Source organism: Amphibalanus amphitrite, unplaced genomic scaffold (assembly GCF_019059575.1).
Source record: "Amphibalanus amphitrite isolate SeventyFive unplaced genomic scaffold, NRLGWU_Aamphi_draft 000357F_arrow, whole genome shotgun sequence".
In the NCBI taxonomy this organism is placed as follows: domain Eukaryota; kingdom Metazoa; phylum Arthropoda; class Thecostraca; order Balanomorpha; family Balanidae; genus Amphibalanus; species Amphibalanus amphitrite.
Window position 1 is genome coordinate 117,442 of NW_024881851.1, and position 22,866 is coordinate 140,307.

The window sequence follows — 22,866 nt, forward strand, 5'->3', positions numbered from 1 at the left end:
TGTCGCGCAATGAAGGTAATCTATACGCCGCGTGACGTTGGACCCCTTTGGTTTCAGGACAATCAGTCCGGTGGTTCTGGACCCAAACTATATCCACTTAAAGAACCAGGTCATCAAGGCAGAAAGGCGGATTCTGAAGGAGCTGGGCTTCTGTGTTCATGTTCAGCATCCTCACAAGGTAAGCGAACTGTGAGACGCGGTGGGTCGTGCTAAGGTCTGTAAATAATAAATAAAAAGCGCAAGGTCTGTGATATGTGCTAATATCGTTATTTAGCTTCAGTTTACGTTTAGACGAACTTTGAAACTACTTAGATATTAATGACTGGAGGGTGATTCCTACTGTTGTCAGCTGATTGTCATGTACCCTGAGGTTCATGTTTTTTCAGATGATGATTGTCAATGTCATGTACCTGAGGTGTCATGTACCTGAGGTTCATATTTTTTTTCTTCAGATGATTGTCATGTACCTGAGGTTCATATTTTTTCAGATGATTGTCATGTACCTGAGGTGTCATGTACCTGAGGTTCATATTTTTTTCTTCAGATGATTGTCATGTACCTGAGGTTCATATTTTTTCAGATGATTGTCATGTACCTTAGGTGTCATTTACCTGAGGCTCATATTTTTTTTCAGATGATTGTCATGTACCTGAGGTTCCTGCGGCTGGAGGGCAACACGGGCCTGCTTCAGTACGCATGGTAAGTACCCGATGGCCATGCCGCCATTGCCAATGCCCGGCAGAGGTTCCAAGTTGGCTGAGTGGTCGACGTTCGCTGTTTCGTCACCGTCGTGTGTCTCGATGTTGTAATCCATTAGTTAGGGAAACACTATGGGTACGCCTAAGGCATCAAGATACATGGTAACCCATTGTTTGTTGGTCACAATATCAGCACTGTCTAATTTTCGTTTTGTTTTTTGCCTAACACAGATTAGGTGAGCAGAAGCCTGAGTGGTAAGTAGCCAGGCTGGCCGCTGGCTCTGTGGCTGAGAGGCGACCGGCGGTCTCTGGCGGTCATCCCTTCCCCGGGCGCGCGGCGGCTGCGTCAACGGCCTCCCGGAGGCGGCGGCACCGGCCCTCCCCAGCTCTGCCCTGCCCAGGCCACCGGCTCAGATTTGAACGGTCCGCCACGGACAATCCTATATCGTTACAGACCAGGTGGCCGCCCGGCCCGCAGACCGCGCTGAACTCGGCCGATGAGAGAGAGGTGTCCTCTGTACCGGGCGAACCAAGGTGAGCCGCCCACCGCAGCACGCGCGCAGCGTGCTCAGTTGCATTGGCTGGCTACACTCATGGTCTCGGATTCGTCAATCTCGTTTCTTTCATTTGGGCTAGGCTTGCAATTGTTACGCCAAAACATGTAATGCACGGTTCACAGTGGTCATGCATCTCTGCTACTGACATTGTTGGAGGTGGATGTTGCAAATGGATGTAATGTCTTGAGGGTCATAAAGTCCGTTCTCAATATGTGGGTGACAATCAGTACTGTTTTTTCATTTTTCTTTTGCATATGGAGCCATTTACATTTTGTGATTTCTTGGCTTCTGATCGAAGTTGATTTGACTCTACAGTTTATACACAAAATTTGTTATTTTAAACTTGATTTAACCTTGTGTTTGTCGTCACGGTTTTGCATACCTTTCTGCGTAAATCTCGTTTCTTTCGGTTGGGTTAGGTTTGGAATTGTTATTCTAAATATCGCTAATGGGGACTGTGTTTTTTATGTCATGTTACATGATCAAACACCTGTTATCACCCGTAAACACCTATAGTCGTATAGTCTGTCGTATAGTCTGTCGTATGTACGGTTAGGAGAAACTTAGCTCTACTGCTCAGCAGTAGAATGCCTAATACTCCCAAGCGTGTAAACTTGCACAGCGCAACTGGAAAGCCTTTTTACTTTTGGGATGTGAATCAGTGCAGCACGTAGCTTGGTGTCGATGAAAATTCATTGGTATGGACCGGCATTTTGTGCACAGAAAGCATTTTATCGCTTTATGAAAATATTTGATATTGCTCATCATGCTTAACTGTTTAAAGTGAACCTTTTTGAGGTTTTGAGAAATAATGAGGGAGATGTCAATTATACCACGGAGGTTCTCAGACATTAATTTTGTCGTATCCCTAAATTGTACGTTTCGCTCTGGTAAATGTCGAAAACCGTGACGACACAACGCGAAGTTAAAGTTAACCATACGAGTTAACCATAAGTTAACCATAAAGTTAACCATATAACCCTCGTATTTTTTTTTTCTGTTGCACCTCTTATTATTCATTTGACATGTTTTGGGGTCTAGCGATCTGCAATTTCTCATTCACTCAACCCTTAAAGATGTCAGGTGAGCAGGCCCTTCGAATGGTTGCAAAATGACCATAGCAAGCAACGCACGGTTTAGTCCTAATTAACTTTCTATGAAAATCTGTATTGATAGATTGCGGGAATAAACCTGCCTCTGATTTCACATTTTCAATGGTTCTTGTGAAGTCGTTACATTATACTTGCTCCGTGTTTTCACAATTTGTTGTCATGTTACATCCAGATATATCCACCTCCAATGTCAGCAGTGAGCCATGCGGTCGCTCTGCTCCGGTGCTGAATGTCTGGTGTTGATATTGCAGTTGGTTGCGAGGAACCAGCTCGCTGTGGTCTTCTCGGCCTGGGATCGGCCGCGCTTCCAAGTCTGCGCCCGGCCTCCACGCAAAGGTGGTATTGCGCGTGCCCGCCCCCGAGGGCCGGCCAGGCGCACTGTAGTTGGCCTGCTAGCTCAGCATAAAGCGCCGTCTTCGCTCTAACTGAAGGATGAAAAACTAACTTGTTTCCAATGGCATTATCGTGTTGCAGAAATGCTCTTAGCCTGATACTCTTGTTCAGGAAGTTGAGTAGCGACCTCAGATAAAGTCAGCTGTAGCAGGGAATGCTGAACTGTGCCCGATGGCAGCGGGTTTCGCTGTGCGGGCGCTGTGTTGCTACCTGTACCGTGGGTCGTGCTGGCCGCTGATGTGCGACTCTCCGACTCAGGGGCGTCCGCGCCGGTCGGGAACGGCGAGCGACGCGCGGCTGGCCTGGAGACTGTGACGGCGGCTGTCGGTCCGGCCAGCCCACCGCCGCGGCCCGGTCACATCCGGTGGCGCGCCGGCGACCAGCCCCGCTTCGCAGCTCACTGTGCTTTGCCCACCCACAGTTGACCATGGAGGCAGCTTCCGAGGCCGCGCCAGTCCAACGATTCATTCGCTCACTGCTTTAGAATGTAGGCTTACGTTTGCACATAAGACCTAACTTAATGTATATATTATCTTTTGTTTTCATAGAATGGTAACCAAACTACTGGAGCTCAATTATTGTTAAATGGTATTCATCATTATTGGTCATTTGCGCGTGAAGTAGTTTTCTTTTCACGTAAAATGAGTGACCTTGGAGTGTCGAGTGTCGTGCTAGCACAGGGGCATGCACGACGTTACGCCATTTCTGACTTAATTTTATTTTAAAATGAATCTCCTGATGTAAAATTGTTTGCTTTAGCAATAGAAAAATAACGAGTATGGTAATTTCTTTCGTTACATCTTTGAAAATTGACATTGCTGGATTTTGTACATGAAATATTGTGGGCAACATTACTTAATATTTGTTTGCAATGTTGCCTGTTTCTGTAACCGTCGGGTGCAGTTTACCTGCTCTTTTCGGTTGAACAATATCTGATAAAGTAAAAAAGAATCAGACTTTCAATACGTATTTTCTTGCACAGATTTTACACGTAATTTAACCCGAGCCCCCGTTGGGGCTCCTGGATTTTCACGTTCTGCTAGGGCTGTTGACACCCCCCACCCCACCCCCACCCTTTTAAACTCGGCTCCTGGGCCTCATAGATCGTAAGTAACTCGGGGTAGGCGGCGTACAAAAAAGCGTCAAAAATCATGATGAAATCAGTTTGGTTAATTTTTAGGTCAGGTCAAAGGTCAGGCCACCAGAAGTCATCAATGGCCAAATTTTGTCTACTTCAACATTAACCTCGACAAATAAGCGTATAACTGGGGAGCGAATGGGGCTACAGTGCCGCAGAAAAGCACATTTGATAGCTTTTTAAACGTTCTTTCTGGAGTAGAATGTCAGATTTGACAAAAGGTCAACAGTTAATCCTCCAGAGGGCAAAAGCTGCAAAAACTGACGTTTTTGCAAAAACTGTAGTCCTGCATTAACTTTTGACTCCAACGCTGCACATTATTACATAATTAACGACTTCGCGGCCCTAGTATCTGTAATTGGGTCCTCAAACCCTTTATAACTTGACTTTTGACTTGAATCTTGTGACACAACATAAGGCTTATTTGTATTCGATGGGTTATACATATAGAGATCCTTAAAATCAATCTTTTTTTCGACAAGTGCGAGCTATCAGGTGTATGTATGTCACAAGCTGGTTCAATGCTTGCCGTGTTGTGCATGTTAGCTGTGCCGTGCCATCCCTACTTCATGTGCTAGCAAGGGGCTTTAACCCTCCCCCGACGAGGGGGGGTTGATGCACCCCCGTCCCCCCTAAGGCTTTTCGCAAATCACGTAAAAACGGTAGCGCGTAGCGCCGCCAAATTTGGCATACCCTATAGGGCAACAATTTCGCACCTTTCCTGAGAATTTGAGGTCCCAGTCTTTTCAGATCAGGTCACAAAAACCGGTACAAGGTCAGGGGAAAATTGGACTAGGTTAGCGGCAACTGAATTCCAGAGTTCACTAAAATTGGTAACAAAGTATATCATTCGATGCGCACGGACGCCCTGAGTTCTCTGGTGCTTTTATTTTTGCTCTATCTTTACTAGGTAAAAAGTTATAAGCGAAAAACGTTTAACATGTTGTAGCAAAATTTTTGCGCTCATACCCCAAAACCCCCCTAAATATTGACTTAGTCACCAGACTTTCACAGGGGCGAGATCTCCTATGGACCCACCTACCCTGTAAATTTGGCGTTTTTAACCCTATTCCTGGCGGGGGGGGGGCCTCAGGAGCCCCCCCCCCCTGAGGTTTTTTGGTTATTTCTCCCAAACGCGTTGAGCTAGGAAGCTCAAATTTTCTGACTTTTCCTAAAAGGCTTCTACGCAACATGTCTGAAAATTTTGAGTTGATCTGACCTCAGGTCAGGTCACCAGAGGCGGTTTGGTGACCCTACCTCAGAAAAGTTTGCAATCACGCCAGAGCTAGAGTTTTTGACCGATCAATTTCTTCTCTTCAGGGTTTAGTTAGGGTACCAGTATGTACAATTTGTATATCTCGGAATTTTGATATCGGTGACCTAAGGTCAGGTCAATTTCGCGACCTCCCCATTATAAGTCAATGGGGGAAAAATCAACTCCCTGTTTTTACCACTAAAACGGGTCGGAATGGCCCCATGTACCATACATGACTTCATATACGATCAACCTTCACTACCTTGAGGTCTGTTTTGCTGTTGGGCAGCTGTGAGGTCATGTGACGTCATCAAAGGTCACCAAAGGTTTTTGGCCAATAACTCCGTACAGGAACAAGATATAGACGCGTGGATGGTCTCATTGTGTTCAGCTCGTCAAGACGCATCGAATGATATACATGATGACCTCGAGGTCACGTGACCTGAGGTCAACCTTTGACCTTGACCTTTCGAGGTCAACATATATATCATTCGATGCGGATTGACGAGAGGATCACGATGATGCCCTTAGTTTGTTCCTATCTTGACTAATTCGAAAGTTATTCGAGAAAAACTCTCTCCATATCTAGCGCCGCCATTTTGACTTTTTTCGACCCCTGTGACGTCATCTTTGACCTGACCTGAAAATGACCTTAGTAAAAATTGTAGATCTTGGCCGTGCGTATCCGATGCCGTTTACCGCTTGTCGCTATCTTGCTTCGTTCTCGAGATCTCAGGGGGGGGGGGCCGAATCGGCCCCCCCCCCCGCCAGTTTCTTGTCCCGGCGGAGCCCGCCAGGAATAGGGTTAAGTGCCATAGGAGCCAATCGCGAGGGGGGGTCGGTTCGATCTTCACTCTTATTTCTATCTGAATTATTTTTTCTCCATGCGTGGTGTTTTAGTCGAGCTCTGACATGCTAATTCAATAGGATGTGATCGTTTTAGGTGCGACGCATAATTGCGGACAGTATTTTTATAAAAGCTGCATGACCGTGATCCCATCGCGTATGAGGTTTCCTTGCGTTGTTTGCGGTGAACTACAGCCATTTCACCGGAGACCGCTTTGTCGATGGTGGCGCCGCCTGTGGAGGCGGCTGTGGAGAGTTGTGGGACACGACTGCATCGAGCTAGTCAACGGACTTTAGTATTGTGCTCAGAGGGAACAGCCACATTCAAGCTAAATTAATGAAAAAGCGCAAAAGACACGGTTGCGTCGGGTTCGTGAGACCGACACGCTAAGACACTGACGGCAAATTATGCTCGGTTAGCATGCGACAAGCATCGTAAACTGTCACAAAACAAGTTCAAGAACAATTTGTGTTTTGAATAGCTTCTCGAAATTTGGGACGCTTAGCCGGTTTGTTAAGTCTGCATTCTGCATTATCTTAGGCTGTTAGGCAGGCAAGTAAGTTCAACTAAAAAGCTGCTGGTGACCGATTCCGTGGAGGCGTGCAATATTATTTTGCATAAAAGTCGACTAATTATGACATTGCTGTGACGTCATTCCGGTAAACCTAAGATGAAGTATCCTTGGCACCCGGTGTAAAATTGATACAGCGTAGAGTAGGGGAGAGTGGGGCAAAGCGGCCACCCTAACGTTTCTAACGATGCCGACGCTTGATTTTTAAACTTGGAAAGATTCTTTCTATACCAATGTGATCCCTATTAAATTGTCTTTTATTCCAACTGCGTTTCATTTCCAAAGGCGTTCACATATGGGAGATATTGACAAAACTATAAACCTATAGCATATTGGCCACTTTGCCCCATCCCTGAGGCAAAGCGGCCACTGGCGACTTCTCAAGTCCCGATATGAGAAACAGAATAGTTGCCTCATGCACGACTAGGGTATTTGATGGTGACAAGGTTTAAGGGAAGATGGATGTTTACTTTGTTATCTTCCCACCTATTGCTAAACAAAGAAAGAATTTTCTTGGAAAAACATTTAATTGCATAATTTGGTAACTCATGTAACCGAAAAGTGGCCAAGATGAATGCATGACGACACATTTGAATATAAATAATGTTTTTATCCAGATGGAAACAACTTATGGCCAATTGGGGGCTGGCCACTTTGCCCCGGCCGCTTTGCCCCGCGCTACCGTCCGAGACAAAAATATTCCAGCTCAGCTATTAGTGGGGTAAAAAGCATTAAAATTGGTAGAAGGCATGTACGATAACCACGCAATGCATGGACAAAAACGCTTATAAAAATTCCAAACGGTTATGGAATTAAATAACATTTAAAAATTGTAAACATAATTGGTAACCTGGCAAGAAATGCTTTTCCGTGTTTCACAGAACAATGGCGATGGGCCTGAAATCCCGGTCTGGCTCATTCGAACGACCGCAAAGAGAAGTATAATTGGAAATCATAAATTGGAACTGACGCCAGCTGTGGAGGGCTAAAACGATGGATGGCCGCTTTGCCCCGGGTGGCCGCTTTGCCCCACTCTCCCCTACTGAAAGTTGTGTATCGATACCAAACTTTCATACCGACAACTATTTTGTTGGTTTGGCAAATATGGCACAATAGTGACCTTTTCTAAAAAAGGATTTGAATCTTTTCTTGACGAGTCGTTAATGACGTAGTTTCGACAAAAATTTTACTTTTGTCACACAAGCTTTTGACTTTTGCCCTGGAGGGGGCGTTTTTAGTCATGCTCCCCAGTTTTTCATGTGTATTGAGAAAGTCGCTGCGTGTATTTTGCATCGTGTGCGAACATTTGACCGCAGATCACTGAAGGGTTGGGTCACTAGGTCGATTGAAGCTACCGTGCCTCTTACAAAAAGCTTGCGATGCTATAATTCCTACAGGCTATCTCCTAGAAGCGAAACTCTTGGTACGGCATGAAAATATTTTTGCCAGAAAACTTGCGTCTCGTTTTTTTTTTAATCTTAGGCCTGGGGTCGCGTTAGATTTGTAACACCATCATAAAAGAAACTTACGAATGCCTAGTGCTTGGAACAACATGTCAAAACCACATGCTAGTGATTGTGAGAATCATGACCTATCCATATACCATATCCATATCCATCCATCCATTTCCATAGGCTTGGACCGCTGACGGCCAGCGGTCACTCGAAAGATAATGCGAGGTGATGTAAGGTCACCCGTACTTTCTCGTCAATAACTATTGACGAGGCATGGTATAGCGATGACAACACCTTGAATGTGTTTACCGTTAGTTCGACGATACGAATCAATTCATAAGCGGCGTGGCCTTTTCCGATCATGTTTAAACACTGACCTTAGTTTAAATTTTCAAGTTGATAAGGTCCGATTACAGTTCATTTGATGCGTTTCGATGAAGCTCTTGTTGAGATGCGGTTTTCACACCCTGGGGGCCAAGCCGTTGACCGGGGGCCAAATATGGTGGCATTGTAGGGCAATAGCCTGTTTTTCCGAGGCACTGCAGCTCTACCTATTGATTCACGGGCTATGCGCTGTTTGTGAAAAAAATATGAAATCTGGAAACATTCGCGGGAAATTGTTATCATTGACCTTCAGTGACCTCGGCGTTGACTTGGGGTCCCACTCCCTTTACTACTTTGAAAGAACTGTAGAGAGCTATCGATGGCCTTTTCTGCATCTGTCTGGCATTCTCACTCATCGAGCTAATTGGGTTTGGCCACAAAGGCCTCCCGATCGTCGCGGACTTGACACTCAAGTTCAGGTCACCACGTCAACTAACCTCCCGTCATCAAAAGTTGCAATACCTGCAATAGCTACATCGTTCGACCGATTGCTTTGAAACTTACAGGAATTGATAAGAGCAACAGTATGTACAAAGTTTGTATATATCTAGGAGTTTTAGTATTGGTGACCTAAGATTAGGTCTATTTTGTGCCCTCCCCTATCAGTCAGTGAGATAAAATTGAAAGGCGCCTCTTTTAGACGAACGTCATCCTCTAAACACTTTCAAACACCGAATTATAAGTAAACGTCAAGCTGAACCCGAAAATGGCACTGTGACATGGTCTGTGACCCCTCATATGTTCTTGAGGTCATCTCAGGTTACGATAGGTAATTTAACAGTTTCTCGCTAAAAACTTCTGATACAGGCATGCTAGAGCGATGAAAACGCCGGACATGTGTTCGGCGCGACAATACGGATCGATTGATATGCAACATGACCCTTTCTGGTCAGGTCATGACCTTGACTTGAGGTCAAATTATAAATGTTGACCTTTGAATGTCAAAATACGGTTTATTCGATGCGTCTCCACGATACCTGGCAAAATAAATGTCGTGCCTTCCTTGAGTCAAAAGGTATTACAGAAAAAAAGTTTTTTCGTAATAACTGCTATTTTTCGAGATTTTGCCCCCAGGAGGTTACCGTTGGCCCCAGGTCAGACCTGAGGGCTTGTTCTAGAAAGAGCCTTAAAAATAGCTATCAAATGCATTTTCCGCGGTGCTGTAGCGTCATTGGGCCCTGAGTTATGTGCCAGTGTTTCGAAAAATGTTCAAATAGGCAACATTTTACCTTTGATTACCCCTGGTGACCTAACCTTTGACCTGACCGATACGAAAAAATGACTTTAGTGTTTTCTTTCTATTATGGACTTTTTTCGAATGCCGCTTACGGCTTGTATCGTTACATGGCCCAGGAGCCGAGCTCGAAGGGGGAGTGGCTGTTACCCCCCCCCCCCCCTCCAGCAGGGCGTGGAGATTCAGGACCCCCAGCGGGGCGCGGGTTGATCCCCCCCGCACATGGGGGGGGGGGCGGTTGTTACGTACAGGTAGGTTTTCTGCGCTGTTTTAAACAGTTTTTAAGTTAGAGGTCTGGTTTTTCGTGTACCTGCTTTTCTAACTTATTGCAGCGTCTGCTGACATTTCAAGTTTCTGTGGTCCTTGGCTTCGGAGTTATGACGTTGTTCTTCAGGTCAGGTCATGGCGTAAATGACCAATTCCCAATATCTTGTGTGGGTTATGGGTTTTGTGGACTTTTGGCATCATGATTTCGGATTTTTGCTAGTCTTACCCCCACCTATCATGTAACATTGTTATTTGATATACAGATGTCAGGATGAGGGTCAAGGTCAGCCTAGATCATGTGAAAGCCTTGTGTTTTATGCATGCTGAAATTACTTATCGTGAAGTTTAGCTGACTGCATTTTCGTTAAAGGCTTCCCAATTAATGACTAATGTTATAAGGACACACGCACACCAATTGATGAACGCATCAGTATGCATGACCTGATGTAATTAGGACACATACCAAATGATGAATACATCAGTATGCACACAGACACACACAGATATATGCCTAAACACATACATAAATCAAGCGAGCGCGTTTTTTTCTAACACTTATCACTTGAACTTACGCGAATGTTTTACTTAAGGTCCAGGTGAGCTATGTTTGTTTTAGAGAATGACCTGTATGCTATTTTAGGTCGCGTGAGGTCATAACGGGCAACGCATGTGATGTTCCAATGGTGGCCCCAAATAGTAACATCTCTTAGTTTGACCTGACCTGAAAGGTATGATTGACCAGAGGAGCTAAGATTCTGTACCGCTGGACTTATCTTTTCCCAAAGAATCAAATGGTTTTGTTGCGAAGGTGCATCATCACCACTCACCAGGAAAGAACTGGCGCGGGGTGTGCCTCCCCCCCCCCCCACACACACGTGTGTTCTAAGATGAAAAAATTGAATGTGCGGGGACGGTTAACACGTGTTACTCGATCCTGAAGAGGCGAACGCCATTTTACGCAAAATTCAGTTGCCTTCGACATACTTTTTGACTTTTCTAAATTCTCCATCACAATCATCCATCGAAACAATACAAGAAAAAAAAGAAAACGAAATGTTTGGTCGTCGTAAGTCATCGCTACTTGTCTGTCGCATTTTTATAACTTGTGCTCCATCTCATGTGCAATGAAGTCAGGTAATATCGGCAAACTCGACTTGATCAATGTAAAAGATTGAATGCCTCTACCCCTCCTACCTCTCCGGCAATAATAGACTTAACCCGCGCCCCGTACGGCTATCGGTGGACCCTACCACCCGTAGGGGGGGGGGCGCGTTTTGCCCCCCCCCCCCCACTAAGATCTCGGAAATTTACCGGCCGATTTTCAAAATTCAAACGGCGTTCTATAGCCCCACCGGGGAACTACCTTGTGACCGAACTTCATTGACCTAGGTCTAACCGATGACGTCACAGGTCAGGTCAAAGGTCGGATTTTCACCGTTCACAGGCATTTCAAGAAATGGGCTGTGAAATCGAGTAAATTGGAAAGTTATTGAAAATCATCGATGGTAACTTGTTTGTCAAACACATACTTTGCTATCTGAGGTCGCTGATACCGGGTCAGGTCACAGAACTCAGGTCACTGCAGGGGTCACAATATGAAAGTGTCGTGTGATACATGTTTTACGGTCCATTTTACATGACAAATGCGATTATGTGGGTCAGGCAACCCTTGGGGCCAGCTAGGTTACGTTCTGGCGAAGGTCAGGTCAAATTAGGTCAAATTTTGAAGTTGATATTTTTGCATAAAATGGGTATTGATTCGATGCAGCTCATCACGGGGAGTCTATTGGTGGTCTTTGTTTTGTCCTACGTGGTCTAGAATTACCATAAATTGAGTTTGAAAATTTTACGTCATCGTTTTTGAAGTTTTTTTTCGCTATAACTTGGCCAAAAAAGAGATATCGATCAAATTTGGTGTGTAGAAAGAAGACGGTAGGTACTATCATACATATTCCTTTTTCAAAGCTCTAAAAAAAAAACTTTTTTTGCTGATATATCCAAAAAATTACTTTTTTATTTTTGAGGGTCAAAATTGAAAAAATAAAAAATCCGAGATAGCAGTTTTGTAGCCTTTTCAATTGTACACCTTTCACGGCTTGATCATTTTTCTGTATCTTCAAAGCTGTAGGCCTGACAGCTCTTCTCGCGAAGCTTTTTTCGGTCGAAAATGGCATAACATGACATTCTGACGGCATTTGTGGTCAACCTATCATAGCCTCTGGAAAAGACTGGTCACAATGTGTAAAATTGATGCCCGGAGGGGTCCTGAAAGTTTGGTGGCGATATTTGCAGCCGTTTAAGAGATATCCACGGAAAAGGACGGGGGGGCCTTTCGCCCCCCCCCCCCCTACGGGGCGCGGGTTAAAGTGACCATCCCACCTTGACATTAGTTTTGAGTTGAGATAGCCAAGTTGGGGTTCCTGGCTCACAATCACCGGTTTCGGCACTCACATCATCTAGAATTGCCTTAATTCGGATATATTTGATTTCAAGCTTGCAGTTTTCATATTCTAAAGGGCTAATGCATTTTAATGCACCCTTTTGATTCGTGACGTCAGCGCAGATCTAACGATTTTTAAATCTTTTACTAAAGCCATCGGTAGAGCGTGGTGGTATATACTGCTTTGCGCGCAATATCTGCCGCACGCTAAAGTTTTTGTTTCCATACGACGTCGTAGGAACAGCGAAGGTCACAAAAAGTAGACAGAAGTAGAAGGTTGAAACCAGTGAAAACTTGCCCGTGAAATTTGGTATATATTCATTTTTGAACTTTGTTAACATCGGGACATACTTTTATGCCAATTCATTAACTTTTTTGAAGGTGGAAGGGTCCCTTTAACCCTCGCCCCCACATGCCATTTTCCCATCCTAGAACGCACATGACGAGGGGGGGGTTGCCACTCCCGCGCCATTTCGTTCCTGCTGGAGAGAGCTTCACGGTAAGGACCAGCAGATTCTTTGGGAAGAGACGAATCCAATGGTACCCAATTTTACCTCATTGTGTCAGTCATTGACCTTCTAGGTCAGGTCAAACTAAAAAAAGTGTTGCTGTTTAGGGTCGCCGTTGGAATATCACGTGCGGTGTCCAATCATATACCGATTACGCTGCCGTATTGGTGCCAACTAAGCCAGCTAGAACAGCTCTTTGTCACACTATCCGACAAAGTGTTTGCCGGCTGTGGTCATTTCAGGTCAAGTTAGGTCAAGGTCAATGATATGTGTTTGCATGTCTGTGTGTGTGTCTGTGTGTATACTGATGTGTGCACCGATTGATTTGTGTGTCCCATTCCCTATTACATAAGATCATGAACTGAGACATTAGCGTCGCTACGGGGGGGCAAGCGGGGCAGCTTGCCCCCCAACCTCGGACCGGGCACCCCCTGAGATCGATACAGATCCGATGAGATTTTGGAGTCGGGGAAAAAATGGGGGTACCTTTCTGAGAATGCCTGTGAGGTCAGACCCGGTTGGAGCGTGCAGTTCAAACCAGAGTCAGAGTCGCAGTCCCCAAAATCTTCAAGACTCCACTCCAGATTCGGAAATGTTAATGCTGTGATTCATTCCATGTTCCTAGTTGGTTCTTTATTACATGTTATAGCTGATTTTCATAAGTTTTGGATTGCTGACGCATAATTTTCGTTCAAAGCGTGACACGAAATCTTTGGGGCCTTTCTCAACTCTTGTCAAATGTCTGCGACAGGCTCAAGCACCGTTCAAGTTCAAGTTCCACCTTGGGCTCGGAAAGCCCTAAAGCACCACATACACGTAAATATAGAAAATGGGGGCCCCGGGTGGGCCCCATCGAAAAATGTTACTTGGGTTTTTTGTTTGGGAAATTACGCTCTTTCCAATGATGTGCATATTGCCGGGGTTGGTCGCGAAATTAGGGGCAATACTTAGAAAGGGCCTCTTTGGGGCCCTTTTTGGGCCCCTTCCTTTGGATTCCCCGGTAGGTTTCTTCAGCCAGATTGAAGAGGGGGCCCAGGAGAGTGTCTGTGCAAATTTTGAAGAAAATCGTAGGGGCCGCCCCATTGGGCCCCAAATTTCAATTGGGTCCTGTGGGCCCCGGGTGGGCCCCATCGAAAAATGTTACTTGGGTTTTTTGTTTGGGAAATTACGCTCTTTCCAATGATGTGCATATTGCCGGGGTTGGTCGCGAAATTAGGGGCAATACTTAGAAAGGGCCTCTTTGGGGCCCTTTTTGGGCCCCTTCCTTTGGATTCCCCGGTAGGTTTCTTCAGCCAGATTGAAGAGGGGCCCAGGAGGGTGTCTGTGCAAATTTTGAAGAAAATCGTAGGGGCCGCCCCATTGGGCCCCAAATTTCAATTGGGTCCTGTGGGCCCCAGGTGGGCCCCATCGAAAAATTTTACTTGTTTTTTTTTTTGTTTGGGAAATTACGCTCTTTCCAATGATGTGCATATTGCCGGGGTTGGTCGCGAAATTAGGGGCAATACTTAGAAAGGGCCTCTTTGGGGCCCTTTTTGGGCCCCTTCCTTTGGATTTCCCGGTAGGTTTCTTCAGCCAGATTGAAGAGGGGGCCCAGGAGAGTGTCTGTGCAAATTTTGAAGAAAATCGTAGGGGCCGCCCTATTGGGCCCCAAATTTCAATTGTGTCCTGTCCTGAGAAGCTTTTACCAAAAATACAGTGAAATAAACTTCACGAAAAGTAAATTCAGCTGGCCTAAAACGCAATGTTTTTAGATGGCCTAGGACCTAGGTTGACCTTGACCCTGACCCTGACATCTGTACAGTCTGTCTTAAAAGTACCGCGCAAAGTGACGGTGGATCCATCAAGCCTGACCGAGGAAGGGCCTGCTATAATTTGAAAGTCACCGAACCAATGGAGCTGGGGAATGGACGAGGATGTCCATTGCTTCGGTGACTCAAATTTGGCAGTCCTTCATCGGTCAGGCTTGATGGATCCACCGTCACTTTGCGCGGTACTTTTAAGACAGACTGTACATCGTCGAACAACATGTTCCATGATAGGTGGGAGGTAGGACTGGCAAAAACCGAAATCAAGGTGTCAAGAGCTCACAAGACCCATAGCCAACGCAAGATTGGATATTGGTCATTTGGGTAATAACATGACCTGAAGAACAAGGTCATATCTCTGAAACCAAAAACAGCAGAAACTTGAAATTTTCAGTGGACGCTGAGAAAGGATAGAAAAGCAGCTATACGAAAAACTAGGCTGAACTACACCTTTTTAGGCGCAAATTAATCTAACTGAAGACCAAATTAAAACAAGTGAAATCCAATTTAAGACAAGTGAAGCCCATATTAAAACAGTTGAGATCCAAATTAATCTTTGTGAAATGCATTTTAAAACAATTGAAATGCAGTTTAAAACAGTTGATGCGTTTAACATTATTGGATGTGTTGAACATTTACCTATGTGGCGATTGTTGAAGCTATGATACCTTAACCTATGCCTATGCAGGTGGGTGCACTGATGTGCCTAACGGAGGTTTACTAAAACAAGGTGCATGGTTTGGAATGGACAGGAGCTTCGATTAGCATAGCCACGTGTGTAACCAAAAATCAAGGATTTTGCCGGATGAATATCCGGAGATCCGGAGGATGCGGATGAATTTCTTTCCACGTGGGTTTACATTTTCATATATTTTCTTAACATTTCATACATTTTTTCTTAACAATCGTCGAATGAGTTGTGACTGTGACTTTGAAATGGTAACCGTATATTTTATTGGAAACTTTTAGCACACATTGTTACGGAAGCATTTATGCATATTCATTGCATTATAGTTTTAACATTGGTCTAAAATTAAATGAAATTCGATGAAATTCGTCTAAAATTTGATGTAGATGAGGAAGTGCGAGCACTCGCGCTATACTTTCAGGGTCCCAGGGCTATATATGGCCTTGGTCCCAGGGCGTATCGGTTCCTACAAAAACGCTACGTCCTTCCCCATCCTCGAACTCTGCGGAGGAAGATGGAAAAAATACAGATGCGACCTGGCTTTCATGACGCTATCTTGGCTCTCATAAAAGAGAAGTTCGCCGGAGCAAGTGCCAAGGACAAGCTGTGCATCATTTCGTTCGACGAAATGCAGCTGAAACCAAGGTTGGCCTACCAGCGGGGTGATGACGTCATCGAGGGCTTCACTGATCATGGCTCTCTCTCTCTCTGCCGCGCCAATGCCTGCGCCGACGACGCCTTGGTCATGATGGTGCGGGGCGTCAGTGTCACCAAACGCTGGAAACAGCCCATCGGTTTCTTTCTGAGTTCCGGAACGACCAAGGCCGTTGTGCAGCAGCAGCTGTTAACACAGTGTGTCCAACGTGTAACAACAGCGGGATTCACTGTGCTAACTACAACTTGTGACATGTCAAAGAACAACCAGGCGACCTACAGACTGCTCGGAGCTGCGGAAACCGGCTTGTTCACCGTGGACGGGCACGAGGTTGCTGCTCTGTATGACGTGCCTCACATCTTCAAATGCATACGAAATGCATTAATGAAATACGATATTGAAGTAGACGGTGAAGTAGCATCTTGGAGTCATTTAGAAACACTCTACGCACTGGAATGCGCTTCTTCCCCACGGGCTGCTCCAAAACTAAGCCAGAAACACATCAGGCCAAACAGCTTTGAAAAATGAAAGTCAGCTATGCCCTACAGGTGATGAGCCGGACAGTAGCAGCAGCAATCACATTGCATGCGACCCACGGCAAGCTCCCGCGCACTGCACTCCCGACTGCTACTCTCCTGCTGCGCCTCAACGACCTGCTCGATGTGCTAAACTCTTCCGCCCGGTTCGACCCCTGCTCAAAGCGACGCGCGATATCCAGCCTCCATCAGCAACGGCGGGAGAACACATGCAGTTTCTTCAGGAGAGCGACGCCTGGCTGCAGCGGTGGACGGTCGGTGGCGGCGCCAGCATCGACTCCATTCGAGGACTGCGACAAACGATAAAAGGCGTGGTGAAAATCTGGGACTTGTGTCAGGCTGCTGGGTGCACGTTCCTGTGCACTCGCCGCTTAAACCAAGATCCAAGCTACTGAAAATGAAAGAGTTTATCTCGGCAAAAATATGTATGAGGCACATACACGGTGCCTGTGTGTGTACCTACTTATAATGAAGAAACATTATGACAACGTTTGAAACGTTTAACACAACCCCACCTCTAAATGCATTTATGAAACGTGAGTGGGCCAATAAAGGCAATAAAGGCAACTAGTTTTAACTGTAACAAAAAAGCACTTCTGGGCACGTAAATGGGGTAAATGTGGTAAAATGTGGTAAAATTCACCACCCCATATCGCCTCTACCGGAAACCCGTTTTAACCCCCGAAGGACATTGGCAATAGAGCAGGATCGTTCATGTTTATCAAAACAGCCGGCAACTTTCTATCGCAGCGAAAGGTTGGCTAGGACGAGAGTCATTGCTTTCACTGACTATGACAAACCTACTCGAACGGATTTTCACCTAGGAAGTTACCAAACGAATGTTGAAAAATACATCAGCACCATGAAAAAAACCTTACCCACCATCCTCAGCAACGCCGCCTCCCGCCGGCGTCCACCGGAAAAGGGCGGCAAACGAGCGAAGTTTTAATTGTCAGAAGTGATTCCAGACAACAGCACCTGATTAGAATAAAATGCACCTCATATTGCCCCGGTACCCCGTTATGCCCCACCTTCCCCTATTAGTTATAGGTCTGGTAACTATACTTTCATCCTCGTAAAGGAAGTAACCACAGCGAATCCGCACGACTAAATCATCAGGTCGCCAAAAACTCGGCAGTTACAGGAAATCTCGATCTTGTCCATTCCATGTCGTAGACTATATATTCCGTGGTTTTGCACAGTTACCTAAATTGCACGTGAAAAAAACTGATTTTACTGACATTTTTTTCTGAGCTGAAGACGACGGCTCCTTTGAGTCCTGCTTATTTCACTCACTTGAAGTAGATTGGTGTGAAAAGTTGGCTTTATAGTCTATGTAATATTTATTTCTTCTGTAAATACCAATAACTTCTGTACCATACAATTGCATTGCATCATGGAGGGTGACTTTCAGGTCTTAGAAGAAACGGATCAGGAAGTTGACCAACCAGCAGCGCCGGCAAACACGCCGAATCGACGTGGAGTCAAACCAGGAACCCGGCGTGGGCACTACGTCCGAGTCCCACGTGATGCTCGGAAGCGGATTATAGACTGCTTCAAAGCTGGCGGCGACTGGAAGCAGGCCGCCACTGCCAATGGAGTTGCCGTGAAGACTGCCTACGACTACATTCGGCGAGGCGAGGGTGACGGTGACGGGCCACCAAGGAAGCGAGGTGGCGCAACGGTCTGCAAGGTGGACGCGGCAATGATTGACACTTTAGTGGGCTATGTGGAAGCTAGCCCTCAGCTCACTCTGAAGGAGATCGCGAACAAACTGCGCGAGGAGACTGGTGTGCAGCTGTCCACTAACACTGTTCACAAGCACCTGAGTGGTCGCATGTACACGGTTAAGAAGGTCCTGCCCGAGCCGGTAACAATGAACAGTGCGACAAATAAAGACAGAAGAGCCACCTTTGTGCGAAAGGTAATGGAAGCCACTGGTGCTGGCAAGACGATCCTGTACATGGACGAAACAAATGTAAATTTGTTTCTCCGACGTTCAGAGGGACGGTCCCGCCGCGGCCAACGGTGCTGCGTGAAGGTCGCCACAGGTAAGGGCGACAACATCCATGTCATCGGCGCCATAAGCCAAACGGGCATGGTGTACTGGGAGCGGCGGCGCGGATCGTTCCGCAAGGAGGACTGCTGCGAATGGCTCCGGCGAGCTCTTCGACACTGTCCAGAGCCGATGGAGAATGTCGTGGTGGTGTGCGACAACGCGCCAGCCCACACCGACCTGGAGGCCATCCAAGCGGAGCCAGAGTTTGAGGGCGTCCAAGTCCTCCGCACCGCCCCCTACAGCGCACCCCTTAACCCCATTGACGGCCTTCATCGCTGGTCGGCGATGAAGGCGGCGATGAAGAACAGCATGACAGCCAGCTTTCAGGAGATGATGACGCCAGAGACGGGGATCTCACAGACCGAGCACCGGCTTCGATATCTCGAGCGCAACATTGATGCCGCCATGCCTCGCATCACACCCATCATGTGCATGCACGCTTGCAATCACGTCCAAAGGCACTTCGCTGGGTGTCTGGCACGCATGGACTTGGCGATGGGCGTGTGAGCGCTACACTCGTAGTGCAATGATTATCGGATTGCATGGAACGAGAACTACCGGGTGCGGCCGGGGGAGGCGGTCACGGTGCCAGGTTTTCCGCGGCCGCTCCAATGTGCCGCACCGGGGGCCAGCATCGCCCATGAATTACCGTAAGAATGTAAACAGCGCACTTGTTGTCAATGAATTACACCGACATTTATTGGTATTGAGCATGATCATTGATGTTTGTACCGTACCAATATACGATGGCATTGGTTTCCCACAGCGATATTACCTCCTGCCCGGTCAGGGTTTTTGTCTTCGTCCTGGAAAGAATACAAATAAAGACGATGTCATTTGGTATTTGATTTTACATTTTCTTCTTGAAATCATAAGCAAATTGATCACTCATTGGCAATCATTTGCGACACTAATAGCTTTCTGCAGTTCGTATATTCTGCGGTCTTTCAAGCGTTTTAAACTGCATTTCAATTGTTTTAAAATGCATTTCATAAAGATTAATTTGGATCTCAACTGTTTTAATATGGGCTTCACTTGTCTTAAATTGGATTTCACTTGTTTTAATTTGGTCTTCAGTTAGATTAATTTGCGCCTAAAAAGGTGTAGTTTTAAATATGTTAACCCGCGCCCGGCTGGGGGTCCTGGATTTCCACGCCCTGCTGGGGGGGGGGGGGTGGGAAGGCGGCGTTCGAAAGAGCGTCAAAAATAATGATGAAATCACTTCGGTCAATTTTTTGGTCAGGTCAAAGGTCAGGTCACCAGAGGTCATTGAAGGCAAAATTTCGACGTTGAAGGTCGAATGTCGAAAATTTTCAAGAAACCAACGCATAACTCGGGAACCAATAGAGCTACAGCGCCGCAGAAAAGCGCATTCGATAGCCCTATTAACGCCCTTTCTGAGTAATTCTCTCAGATTTGACCTAACGTCAATGGTTTTGCCTGCAGGGGGCAAAAACTGCAAAAATAGCCGATTTTTTTTCGGAAACAGTTTTTCTGCAATAACTTTTGACCCAAGCCTTGTACGAGCTTACTTTCACCGGCATCGTGTTCCTCTCGTCAAGACGCCTCGAATGAACTATAACTTGACCTTGAAAGGTCAACTTGAAAATTTGACCTCAGGTCAAGGTCATGACCTGACCGGAAAGGGTCATGTTGCATATCAGTCGATCCGTATCGTCGAGCTGAACACATTTAAGGCGTTTTCATCGCTCTAGCATGCCTCTATCAAAAGTTATTTGCGAAAAACTGTTAGATACCATTCGTGACCTAAGACGACCTCAGGGCATAAACAAGGGTCACGCTCACGGACACCATTTTCATGTTCAGTGTGTCTAAACCACTTGTAATTCGGTGTTTGGGAGTGTTTATAATGTCTTTCGTCCAAAAGAGGCGCATTTCAATTTTCTCCCATTGACTTATAATGGGGAGGTCGCAAAATTGACCTGACCTTAGGTCATCGATATCAAAATTCTGAGACATACATTTTGTACATGCTATTGCTCTTAGCAATCGCTGAAAGTTTCAAAGCGATCGGTCACTCGGTGTAGCTATGACAGACATTGAAACTTTTTATGAGGTGAGGTCACTTCAAGTGACCTGGTGACCTGACCTTGAATGACCTTGGTCTGAAATTTTCACAACATGTGTAGAATTGATGTATGATAAGGTGTACCAAAAACGGCGGCGCGAGCGCCGCCGTTTTTGAGATATTCGCAAAAAACCACAAGGGAAAAACCAAAAGTGTTCAACTGTTCAAACACCCCCCCCCCCCCCCCAGCAGGGCGCGGGTTAAGCGCAGAGCAGAAAAACTACCTTGGCGGGGAGGAGAGAGTCCTTTCATCTGCGGGCGAGGGTTAACCCTCGCCCGTATGGGGGGGGGGGGGTCGAACGAACCCTTCCGCTCGGTTTTTCGCGAATTACTCGCGTAAAAAGCGGCCGATCGCGACGAAACTTTCAGTACCCTCGCGTTAATCAATTCAACACCTACCCTGAAAATGTCATGGTCCCGACTCAAATGATCTTTGACCTGTGACCTACTTTTCGAGATCATGGTTGGCCGGAATCGTGATTCGGCGTATGTCGGCTCGCATTAGCCGCGCGTTTGCAGTCTTTAAGTGGTTTCAAGCGTTCGAACATGTGATATGTTAGTCCCATGCATTAGGGTGGGTATCAAGGTCACCTGAAGGTCAGGTCAGGTCATTGACCTTTGATGACCTTGGTTCACTTTCTTCGAGTTTTACATGTATCCAGGCTAGTTTTTGGAGCTGAATTCGAATTTAGCAACCATTTGAACATTTACGAAGTAGTTTCGGTGCCTTCGTAACATGTTACGAAGCTGGTATATTGCGCGATTGGTGGTAATTTTTTGACCATAGGTCAATATTTGACCCAGTTATGGCAGATCAAAATGTCAAATTTCGGGGAAAAGCTATAATTTTCCATATTACATAGCCAATATTGGCGAATCTATGAAACATGGCGACATGGAACATTCACGACCGTGTTTCTCAACGAATTGGGAACAAAATGATGTATAGGTTACCGCATTTCAGTCATTACTGGCGTGACTTGTTCCTCGGGAACACGGTAGGTCACACCCGCCGTCAGCGAGGATGGTCGTAATTGACCTGGGTTGACCTTGTAAAGGTCAAGGAAAAGTCTTGAAAGCGTTAACCCGCGCCCTGCTGGGGGGGGGGGGTGTTTGAACACCCCCCCCTTGTGGTTTTTCGCGAATATCTTAAAAACGGCGGCGCGGAGCGCCGCCGTTTTTGGTACACCTTATCATACATCAATTCTACACATGTTGTGAAAATTTCAGACCAAGGTCATTCAAGGTCAGGTCACCAGGTCACTTGAAGTGACCTCACCTCATAAAAAGTTTCAATGTCTGTCATAGCTACACCGAGTGACCGATCGCTTTGAAACTTTCAGCGATTGCTAAGAGCAATAGCATGTACATAATGTATATCTCAGAATTTGGATATCGATGACCTAAGGTCAGGTCAATTTTGCGACCTCCCCATTATAAGTCAATGGGAGAAAATTGAAATGCGCCTCTTTTGGATGAAAGACATTATAAACACTCCCAAACACCGAATTACAAGTGGTTTAGACACACTGAACATGAAAATGGTGTCCGTGACCCTTGTTTATGCCCTGAGGTCATCTTAGGTCACGAATGGTATCTAACAGTTTTTCGCAAATAACTTTTGATAGAGGCATGCTAGAGCGATGAAAACGCCTTAGATGTGTTCAGCTCGACGATACGGATCGACTGATATGCAACATGACCCTTTCCGGTCAGGTCATGACCTTGACCTGAGGTCAAATTTTCAAGTTGACCTTTCAAGGTCAAGTTATAGTTCATTCGATGCGTCTTGACGAGAGGAACACGATGCCGGTAAAAGTAAGCTCGTACAGGGCTTGGGTCAAAAGTTATTGCAGAAAAACTGTTTCCGAAAAAATCGGCTATTTTTGCAGTTTTTGCCCCCTGCAGGCAAAACCGTTGACGCTAGGTCAAATCTGAGAGAATTACTCAGAAAGGGCGTTAATAGGGCTATCGAATGCGCTTTTCCGCGGCGCTGTAGCTCTATTGGTTCCCGAGTTATGCGTTGGCTTCTTGGAAATTTTCGCCATTCGACCTGGAAATCGGCGAAATTTTGCCTTCAATGACCTCTGGTGACCTGACCTTTGACCTGACCAAAAAATTGACCGAAGTGATTTCGTCATTATTTTTGACGCTCTTTCGAACGCCGCCTTCCGC

At 46.0% G+C, this 22,866-nt stretch overlaps 1 protein-coding gene across 5 annotated transcripts in view; it reads left to right on the top strand.

The window, feature by feature from the left end:
- LOC122389414 (cyclin-L1-like) overlaps positions 1-22,866 on the top strand; it is a 30,563-nt gene that overhangs the window by 3,841 nt on the left and 3,856 nt on the right. Inside the window, exons 3-6 of one of the 5 annotated variants that reach the window (XM_043381422.1) lie at positions 58-178; positions 635-699; positions 930-1,232; positions 2,619-2,703. In XM_043381422.1, coding sequence (XP_043237357.1) covers positions 1,196-1,232; positions 2,619-2,703 — 122 coding nt within the window. In that variant the 5' untranslated portion in view covers positions 58-178; positions 635-699; positions 930-1,195. Of the gene's footprint in view, positions 1-57; positions 179-509; positions 565-634; positions 700-929; positions 1,233-2,618; positions 2,704-22,866 lie in introns of those variants that run through there. The other 4 variants (XM_043381426.1, XM_043381421.1, XM_043381425.1 and 1 more) reach the window with 4 other exon arrangements.